At 50.8% G+C, this 10,565-nt stretch overlaps 1 protein-coding gene across 2 annotated transcripts in view; it reads right to left on the bottom strand.

Annotated features, from left to right (window-relative positions):
* Window positions 1-14: 14 nt before the first annotated feature.
* The window catches only part of scaf4a (SR-related CTD-associated factor 4a), a 42,008-nt gene continuing 31,457 nt past the window's right edge, over window positions 15-10,565 (bottom strand). For both annotated transcript variants that reach the window (XM_071364966.1, XM_071364967.1), the window contains 8 exons: window positions 8,669-8,871; window positions 8,185-8,285; window positions 7,372-7,485; window positions 7,012-7,168; window positions 4,304-4,425; window positions 3,837-4,038; window positions 3,478-3,582; window positions 15-2,651 (listed from right to left, as the gene is read on the bottom strand). In XM_071364966.1, coding sequence (XP_071221067.1) covers window positions 970-2,651; window positions 3,478-3,582; window positions 3,837-4,038; window positions 4,304-4,425; window positions 7,012-7,168; window positions 7,372-7,485; window positions 8,185-8,285; window positions 8,669-8,871 — 2,686 coding nt within the window. In that variant the 3' untranslated portion in view covers window positions 15-969. The remainder of the gene's footprint in view (window positions 2,652-3,477; window positions 3,583-3,836; window positions 4,039-4,303; window positions 4,426-7,011; window positions 7,169-7,371; window positions 7,486-8,184; window positions 8,286-8,668; window positions 8,872-10,565) is intronic.

Below are 10,565 nucleotides of genomic sequence, written 5' to 3'. Positions count from 1 at the left end.
AACCAAGATTGAACTCTTTGGCCTGAATGCCAAGCGTCACATCTGGAGGAAACCTGGCACCATCCCTACGGTGAAGCATGGTGGTGGCAGCATCATGCTGTGGGGATGTTTTTCAGCAGCAGGGACTGGGAGACTAGTCAGGATCGAGGGAAAGATGAACGGAGCAAAGTACAGAGAGATCCTTGATGAAAACCTGTTCCAGAGCGCTCAGGACCTCAGACTGGGGCGATGGTTCACCTTCCAACAGGACAATGACCCTAAGCACACAGCCAAGACAACGCAGGAGTGGCTTCGGGACAAGTCTCTGAATGTCCTCGAGTGGCCCAGCCAGAGCCCGGACTTGAACCCGATCCAACATCTCTGGAGAGACCTGAAAAAAGCTCTGCAGCGAAGTTCCCCATCCAACCTGACAGAGCTTGAGAGGATCTGCAGAGAAGAATGGGAGAAACTCCCCAAATACAGGTGTGCCAAGCTTGTAGCGTCATACCTAAGAAGACTCGAGGCTGTAATCTCTGCCAAAGGTGCTACAACAAAGTACTGAGTAAAGGGTCTGAATACTTATGTAAATGTGATATTTCAGTTTCTTATTTTTAATACGTTTGCAAACATTTCTAAAATACTGTTTTTTTGCTTTGTAATTATGGAGTATTGTTTGTAGATTGATCGGGGGGGGGGGGGCCTGAATACTTTCCGAATGCTCTGTATATTACCATCCCCTATGGCTAAGGTTACAATTGGAGGGATAAGGGGAATCTGATTCTATATCTGTGGTTGAGGGGCAACATCAAACTAGCCTGGTCCCAGATCCGTTTGTGCTCTTGCCAGCTCCATTGCAGTAAATATCAAGCCAAACATGATAATTCCACAAAGGAGTTAGTGACAGGAGTTGTCATGAAGGCAGAAACAGACTGGCACCTAGGCTAACATAAAAAATAAAAAAAAATAAAAAAAGGTTTCATTTGGTAGCCACTAGCCTATGACTGCCTCAGTCTCCTGTGTCTCAGCCACATGTGTTTTCTCTATGGGCTGAGGTTGACTTGTAGATCCAGAAACACACTCCACACGCGGTTCTGTAGCAGTCACTTCAACAGGGAGGCCAGAGGGTTCCGATTCCACCTTCTGTTGGGATTGGAAGGGTTCTACAGTGGAATCTTTAGAATCCGTAGGAGGTTCTTTAGAGGGTTCTGTCGTAGCAGCAGCAACAACAGTAGTAGTAGTAGGTGGGAGGGTTTCTGTGTTGTTGTCGTCAGAGTTCCGGAGCTTGAGTTCCACCTTCTCTGGTTCTACCTCTGCTTTGTCTCCTAGTCGATCGTCTGTGTCCCAACGAGATGTCCTCTCTCTGTTCCTCGGTCGCCTCTGCCGCTCTCCCTCTCCTCCCTCACTCCCGCCGCGCCCCCTCTCTCCTACCTCTCTCCCCCTCTCTCCTACCCCCCTTTCTCCTACCTCTCCTCTACCCCTCTCTCCTACCCCCCTTTCTCCTACCTCTCCTCTACCTCTTCCCCTCTCTCCCAACCCCCTTTCTCCTCTACCTCTCCCCCTCTCTCCTACCTCTCCTCTACCTCTCCCCCTCTCTCCCAACCCCCTTTCTCCTACCTCTCCTCTACCTCTCTCCCTCTCTCCTACACCCCTTTCTCCTACCTCTCCTCTACCTCTCCCCCTCTCTCCTACACCCCTTTCTCCTACACCCCTTTCTCCTACCTCTCCTCTACCTCTCCCCCTCTCTCCTACACCCCTCTCTCCTACACCCCTTTCTCCAACCTCTCCTCTACCTCTCCCCCTCTCTCCCAACCCCCTTTCTCCTACCTCTCCTCTCCCCCTCTCCCCTACCTCTGATCCTCTACCTCGCTCCCTCTCTCCTCCCGCACTCCTTCCGCGCTCACTCTCTCCTCCGTCTCCTCCTCTCCCTCGCTCCCTCTCTCCATCAGGACTGCTTCGTCTCTCTCTCCAGTCCCGCCTGTCTCTATCTCTCTCCCACCCTCCCCCTCCTCTCGGCTCTCCCCCATCCTCCTGCCACCCCCCAAACCTTTCCCTTTCCTCCATCCTCTCTCCCCATCCTCCTCCTCCTCCTCCTCCTCTCCCTCCGTCCCCAAACCGCCTCCCCCCTCCACCAAACCTCTCCCTCTCTCTATCCCTCTCCCAGTCCCTCTCTCGCTCCCTATCTGGATCTCTGTCCCTAAACCCAGGTCTCTCGCCCCTGGGGGGCCCCCTCCCCTCAATCTCCTCCGGCCCCTCTGGCCCTCGAGGGCCCCCCCTCATGAAGGGTGGTGGGGGCCCCCCAGGGAGGGGCCCGTGGGGAGGGAAGGGACCCCTCATGGGATGGGAAGGGGGCATGCCCATCCCAAACCCTCGTGGGCCCCCGGGCGGCGGAGGGGGGCCATCGTGGTGCATCATGTGAGGGTGGGGGCCCCTGTTGGGGGGCATCATCTGGGGTGGCATGTTGTGGTGGGGGGGGCCCCGAGGGGGGTGTGGGCCATGTGGGCCACCGTGGGGAGGAGGGAAGCGCTGCATGTGAGGTGGGGGGAGGACCGGACCAGGAGAGTGGACTGGAGGGCGCTGGAGGGGGATCATGCCGGGGCGAGCCCCAAGAAGACCTCCAGACAGCGGGATGGGACCGCCTGGTGAGCCCCCTGGAGGACCAGGCACCTGGTTACCTGATGAGGGAACAGAGACAGAGAATACAGGTTAAAAATACATGGTCTGATTAACATCTCTGTCAGGTACTAGACAATCTACTCTCCGCGCTCCCAGTCTACTCTCCTGCTCCCAGTCTACTCTCCTGCTCCCAGTCTACTCTCCTGCTCCCAGTCTACTCTCCTGCTCCCAGTCTACTCTCCTGCTCCCAGTCTCCTCTCCTGCTCCCAGTCTCCTCTCCTGCTCCCAGTCTCCTCTCCTGCTCCCAGTCTACTCTCCTGCTCCCAGTCTACTCTCCTCGCTCCCAGTCTACTCTCCTGCTCCCAGTCTCCTCTCCTGCTCCCAGTCTACTCTCCTGCTCCCAGTCTACTCTCCTGCTCCCAGTCTACTCTCCACGCTCCCAGTCTACTCTCCTGCTCCCAGTCTACTCTCCTGCTCCCAGTCTACTCTCCTGCTCCCAGTCTACTCTCCTGCTCCCAGTCTACTCTCCTGCTCCCAGTCTACTCTCCTGCTCCCAGTCTACTCTCCTGCTCCCAGTCTACTCTCCTGCTCCCAGTCTACTCTCCACGCTCCCAGTCTACTCTCCACGCTCCCAGTCTACTCTCCTGCTCCCAGTCTACTCTCCACGCTCCCAGTCTACTCTCCACGCTCCCAGTCTACTCTCCTGCTCCCAGTCTACTCTCCTGCTCCCAGTCTACTCTCCACGCTCCCAGTCTACTCTCCTCGCTCCCAGTCTACTCTCCTGCTCCCAGTCTACTCTCCGCGCTCCCAGTCTACTCTGTCCTCTTACTCTACAACTTTTAGTAAAAGACTATTCTACTATGATCTCTGGTTAAGGTTACAAACCCAGGCCGGCTGGATCCAGAGACAGCTCAACTCCCCCTACACCCCCTGCTGCTGAGGGAGGGGGGCCAGAGGGGCCCAGGGGCATCGACCCAGGCGGAAGGAAACCTGGTGGAGAGAGAGAGAGATATCTTGATAGAGAGATATCGAGACAGAGAGGTTTTGATAGAGAGATATATTGATAGAGAGAAAGATTTTGATAGAGAGACAGAGAGATATCTTGATAGAGCGATATCTTGATAGAGAGAGAGAGAGATATCTTAATAGAGAGATATCGAGACAGAGAGAGAAAGGTTTTGATAGAGCGAGATCTTTATAGAGAGAGAGAGAAAGGTTTTGATAGAGATATCTTGTAGTGTTACCTGGTGGCATCATCTGCATGGGGTTGAACCTTGGTCCCGGTCTCATGAAGGAGGGAGGAGGTCCGGGTGGTACACCAGGGGGGAAGGAAGGGGGAGGCAGGCCCATGGGGGGACCACCAGGAGGGCCAGGCCCAGGGGGGAAGGAGGGGTGCTGCTGGAGAGAACCTACACCTCCCATCGACTGCACCTGGACCGGATGTACCTGGGGAGACGACGAGGGAGGAGCCTGTTACACAGAGGGTTGGAGAGTGACCCAAGTGGCACCCACTGAAATGGCACCCTAGATATTGGAGAGGACTCTGGTCTAAAGTAGTGCACTATATAGGGAATAGGGTGCCATAGGGCTCCGGTCTAAAGTAGTGCACTATATAGGGGATAGGGTGCCATACAGAATCTGGAAAAAAGTGTTAGCTCACTGAGGTAGAGCATAGGTATCTATGATAAAGGGAACAAACTAAAATATTTACCTGTACAGGAGTGGCTACAGGTGCGGTCCCAGCTGTGTCCTCCACCGTGGCTAACGGCTCAGAGCGGCCATTTTGTCTGAACTCCTCTGGTGTCTCCTGGTTACTCTGAACACTCCTCCACTCTGTCAAACAAGGGACACGTGGTCAGACAGGTACTATACAGGTGTGTGTGTGTGTGTGTGTGTGTGTGTGTGTGTGAGCATTGAACCGCAAGGCAAAACTTGTCTGCTGTTTTTGGCCCCGTAGCTGCCATCGTTGTAGCAGCGTGAAACACACCTGTAAACAGGTGCAGATACTCTGTGTGACAATGAAGTCTTGCATCGCGTTCATCTCTATATCTGTGGTGCTGCTCGTCATATTCGCTGAGGCTTATTAAGATATATATACGCTTGCAGGAAGGTGTGTTCAGTTTTGTGTTTACCTGGGGTGCGTTCAGCAGGACCCAACGTTTCAGGAAACGTTCAGATAGAAATATACACCATGTAGACATGTAGAATAAGGAATCGTGTTGGTTCTATTTGTGGTATTTCTATCTGCAAAATTCCAGAACATTTTAGTACTGAACATGGCCCAGGTGTGTGTTATTACCTGGGTCCAGTGTGTCTGGGTCCAGGTGTGTGTTATTACCTGGGTCCAGTGTGTCTGGGGCCAGTGTATCTGGGTCCAGTGTGTGTTATTACCTGGGTCCAGTGTGTGTTATTACCTGGGTCCAGTGTGTGTTATTACCTGGGTCCAGTGTGTGTTATTACCTGGGTCCAGTGTGTCTGGGTCCAGTGTGTCTGGGTCCAGTGTGTCTGGGTCCAGTGTGTGTTATTACCTGGGTCCAGTATGTGTTATTACCTGGGTCCAGTGTGTGTTATTACCTGGGTCCAGTGTGTGTTATTACCTGGGTCCAGTGTGTGTTATTACCTGGGTCCAGTGTGTCTGGGTCCAGTGTGTCTGGGTCCAGTGTGTGTTATTACCTGGGTCCAGTGTGTGTTATTACCTGGGTCCAGTGTGTGTTATTACCTGGGTCCAGTGTGTGTTATTACCTGGGTCCAGTGTGTGTTATTACCTGGGTCCAGTGTGTGTTATTACCTGGGTCCAGTGTGTCTGGGTCCAGTGTATCTGGGTCCAGTGTGTGTTATTACCTGGGTCCAGTGTGTCTGGGTCCAGTGTGTGTTATTACCTGGGTCCAGTGTGTCTGGGTCCAGTGTATCTGGGTCCAGTGTGTGTTATTACCTGGGTCCAGTGTGTCTGGGTCCAGTGTGTCTGGGTCCAGTGTATCTGGGTCCAGTGTGTGTTATTACCTGGGTCCAGTGTGTGTTATTACCTGGGTCCAGTGTGTGTTATTACCTGGGTCCAGTGTGTGTTATTACCTGGGTCCAGTGTGTCTGGGTCCAGTGTGTCTGGGTCCAGTGTGTGTTATTACCTGGGTCCAGTGTGTGTTATTACCTGGGTCCAGTGTGTCTGGGTCCAGTGTGTCTGGGTCCAGTGTGTGTTATTACCTGGGTCCAGTGTGTCTGGGTCCAGTGTGTCTGGGTCCAGTGTGTGTTATTACCTGGGTCCAGTGTGTGTTATTACCTGGGTCCAGTGTGTGTTATTACCTGGGTCCAGTGTGTGTTATTACCTGGGTCCAGTGTGTCTGGGTCCAGTGTGTCTGGGTCCAGTGTGTCTGGGTCCAGTGTGTGTTATTACCTGGGTCCAGTGTGTCTGGGGCCAGTGTATCTGGGTCCAGTGTGTGTTATTACCTGGGTCCAGTGTGTCTGGGTCCAGTGTGTGTTATTACCTGGGTCCAGTGTGTGTTATTACCTGGGTCCAGTGTGTCTGGGTCCAGTGTGTGTTATTACCTGGGTCCAGTGTGTCTGGGTCCAGTGTGTGTTATTACCTGGGTCCAGTGTGTCTGGGTCCAGTGTGTGTTATTACCTGGGTCCAGTGTGTGTTATTACCTGGGTCCAGTGTGTGTTATTACCTGGGTCCAGTGTGTGTTATTACCTGGGTCCAGTGTGTGTTATTACCTGGGTCCAGTGTGTGTTATTACCTGGGTCCAGTGTGTGTTATTACCTGGGTCCAGTGTGTGTTATTACCTGGGTCCAGTGTGTGTTATTACCTGGGTCCAGTGTGTGTTATTACCTGGGTCCAGTGTGTGTTATTACCTGGGTCCAGTGTGTGTTATTACCTGGGTCCAGTGTGTGTTATTACCTGGGTCCAGTGTGTGTTATTACCTGGGTCCAGTGTGTCTGGGGCCAGTGTATCTGGGTCCAGTGTGTGTTATTACCTGGGTCCAGTGTGTCTGGGTCCAGTGTGTGTTATTACCTGGGTCCAGTGTGTGTTATTACCTGGGTCCAGTGTGTCTGGGTCCAGTGTGTGTTATTACCTGGGTCCAGTGTGTCTGGGTCCAGTGTGTGTTATTACCTGGGTCCAGTGTGTCTGGGTCCAGTGTGTGTTATTACCTGGGTCCAGTGTGTGTTATTACCTGGGTCCAGTGTGTGTTATTACCTGGGTCCAGTGTGTGTTATTACCTGGGTCCAGTGTGTGTTATTACCTGGGTCCAGTGTGTGTTATTACCTGGGTCCAGTGTGTGTTATTACCTGGGTCCAGTGTGTGTTATTACCTGGGTCCAGTGTGTGTTATTACCTGGGTCCAGTGTGTGTTATTACCTGGGTCCAGTGTGTGTTATTACCTGGGTCCAGTGTGTGTTATTACCTGGGTCCAGTGTGTGTTATTACCTGGGTCCAGTGTGTCTGGGTCCAGCGTCCCTCCCTCTCTGATGTCCTCTAGCTGGTCCTGTCGTATCTTAGACCAGGGGATGAAGGTAACGCCCAGCTCTACATCCCAGTACTGCTTCAACTCTGCTTTGATACCTTTATTCAACGCCCACGCGATCTGGGGACGAGAGACGATAAAATACATATTAAATCAATATTCAGATTTACTTTCATGGCCGGTTTCCCGGACACAGACTTAGCCTAGTCATAAACTAAGAAGCACTTAATTGAACTTGCTTTTTTAGGATGTCTAGCACAAGGCAAGGCTCTGTGTCCGGGAAACCGGGAAACCGGCCCTTTATTCTAACAGAGCCCACATACCTTGATGGCTTTCTGGTTGACTTTGTAGGATCCTCTGCTGAGTTTCTGCAGAGCTCTGAAGGCATCCTGTCTGTGGACCATGACAATGTAGGCACAACCTCGGGGAGGAATCATCTGAGAGAGGAGAGGGGACGGGAGAGGAGGGAGGAGAGGGAGAGGGAGAGGGAGGAGAGGGAGAGGGGGGAGGAGAAGGAGAGAGGGGAGGGGAGAGGAGGGAGGAGAGGGAGAGGAGGGAAGGGAGAGGAGGGAGGAGAGGGAGAGGAGGGAGGAGAGGGAGAGGGAGAGGAGAGGAGGGAGGAGAAAGGAGAGGAGAAGGAGAGAGGGGAGGGGAGAGGAGAGAGAGGGGAGAGGAGAGAGAGGGGAGAGGAGAGGGAGGGGAGAGGAAACAGAGGGGAGAGGAAAGAGAGGGGAGAGGAGGGAGGAGAGAGGAGACGGGGGAAAGGAGAGGGGAGAGGGAGAAAGGGGAGGAGAAGGAGAGAGGGGAGAGGGAGATAGAGGAGGGAAGAGAGGAGACAAGGGGAGAGGTGAGGAGGGTGGAGAGGAGGGTACAGGAGGGAGGAGAGGAGAGGAAGGAGCTTACCAAGTGAATTGGAAGATATTGGCACAAGAAATCAGAGATTATAAATTTGAATTATTTAAGAGCAACCTAAAGAGTCAGTGTCTGGTTTAAACACACACACACACACACACACACACACACACACACACACACACACACACACACACACACACACACACACACACACACACACACACACACACACACACACACACACACACACACACACACACACACACACACACAAAACTTACGTTGATGGAGTCTATCTGTCCAAACTCCTCCAGTAGACAGGCTACGTCCTGCTGCTGTGTTCTCTTGTCCAACTGACCCACCCACAGAGTGGTACTACACACTGGAGGAGCGGTGGGACATGGGGACAGAGACAGGGAGAGAGAGAGAGAGAGACAGAGAGAGGGAGAGAGGGAAAGAGAGACAGACAGGGAGAAAGAGAGAGAGAGAGAGAGAGAGAGAGAGAGAGAGAGAGAGAGAGAGAGAGAGAGAGAGAGAGAGAGAGAGAGAGAGAGAGAGAGAGAGAGGAGAGAGAGAGAGACAGGGAGAGAGACAGGGAGAGAGAGAGAAATAATGACAGATTAAGTGACAGTGATTCACTTTGGAAAGGGAACCAATATTATATATATATACACACACACAGTGTACAAAACATTAAGAACACCTGCTCTTTCCATGACATAGACTGACTAGGTGAAGAAAGAGAGAGCGAGAGAGTTGTCTCACCGCTCAGCGTGTCAGCCTTGGGCTGTGGCAGTCCTTTCTGCCGTCTCTCCCTCTCTTTCTCCTTCTCCTTCTCTCTCTCCCTGCGTTCCTGGGAGCGTGACCGTGGGGAGTGTCTGCGGCGCTCTCTGGACCGTGAGCGAGAGCGTCTGTTTCTGGACCGTTGTGTTCTAGAGTTGGACCGCGACCGCCTCCTCTTAGGAGACCTAGAGAGAACAGACACAAATCACATACCGCTTATATTACTGCTTGGCAAGCCTCGGAAATCCCACACCTTGGAGCAACGTAAGGTAGGCAACAACACAAGGTCTGGAGAGGATGTTAGCTTATCTTGGACATTTTGAAATGGGGGAGAAAAACAAATCTCACAACAAATCATGAGTTTGGGTAAGCAGGGCTTAAAATGCGGGAGGGAATTGTGCTCGAGTCGCACAACAATGGAATATAAAATTGCGGATAAAGCCTTGATCATAATTTCATCTGATCAAGGCTGATCAAGGGTCTTAACCAATAGGAACTGGCCATTTGAACATTAACCAATAGGAACTGGCCATTTGAACATTAACCAATAGGAACTGGCCATTTGAACATTAACCAATAGGAACTGGCCATTTGAACATTAACCAATAGGAACCAGGGTTGGAAATTAACTTCCGCCAAATGCGGGTAGATTTTGTAATTTGCGAGTAAGAAAGTCTATTTCACCAGCCACGTTGGTAGGTGGTCACACACAGTATTTGGGAAGAGTCCATTTTTCTTAAATCCTAAAGAAAGTATTCTAAAAGTGTAACTTAAGTCTTCGTCTTTTGTTGGCATCCTTTTGTTCACACGCTAGGTTTCTATATTTTATTTTTCAATGTTAGTTTAAGTTTTCTGCAACTGCTGCAAGAGACTGGAGATTCTCTTCTCATCACGAGGTGTCTGTGAGTGCCCGGTTACCACGGTAACGCCCCGCCCCTTAAAGGGGCAGCGACGCACGAAACACTCCAAAAACATTTCATTCATTAACTTTCAGGTCATTTCTTATCATAAAAAAAACCACTCAAATACTTAAAATTGTTCTCCTCACACACCAGGTAATAAACATGGTACAAGACCTCACACACCAGGCAATAGAAAAGGGCCATTGGAACACTGTCTTTAGCCGTTAACCAATAGAAACGGGCCATTTGAACGCCGTCTTTAGCCGTTAACCAATACAAACTGACCATTTGAACACTGTCTTTAGATGTTAACCAATAGAAACTGGCCATTTGAACACAGTCTTTAGCCGTTAACCAATACGAACTGGCCATTTGAACACTGTCTTTAGCCGTTAACCAATACGAACTGGCCATTTGAACACTGTCTTTAGCCGTTAACCAATAGAAACTGGCCATTTGAAAGCTGTCTTTAGCTGTTAACTTCTTGACGCTATGGGTCAGATTTCTTTTTTTTCTTCTTCCTTTAAAAAATAAATAAAATAACGTTCCCAAGGTAAACGGACTATTTCTCAGGTCCAGATCGTAGAATATGCATATAATTTACAGATTAGGATAGAAAACACACACAAAATATTGTCTGTGAGTATAACAAAACTGATTTTGCAGGCAAAAACCTGAGGAAATCCAACCCGGAAGTGCATTCTTTTCTTTAATCCCTGTTCCATTGACTGCCCCTCTTCCATTTAAAGGGGTATCAACCAGATTCCTTTTCCAATGGCTTCCTCAGGCTGTGACCAGGCTTTAGACATAGTTTCAGGCTTTTATTTTGAAAAATTAGCAAGATTTTTCAAAACTAGTCAGGTGTCCTTTGATTAGTTCCTGTGCGCAAGAGGGGTAGCTCTCCATTGTCTTTCTCTCTTTTATTGAATAGGTTACGGTCCGGTTGAAATATTATCGATTATGTATGTTAAAAACAA

This window comes from Salvelinus alpinus, chromosome 24, assembly GCF_045679555.1.
Source record: "Salvelinus alpinus chromosome 24, SLU_Salpinus.1, whole genome shotgun sequence".
Lineage (NCBI taxonomy): Eukaryota > Metazoa > Chordata > Actinopteri > Salmoniformes > Salmonidae > Salvelinus > Salvelinus alpinus.
The sequence above is the reverse complement of the archived record's forward strand: the minus strand, read 5'-3'. Positions and strand labels throughout refer to the sequence as shown.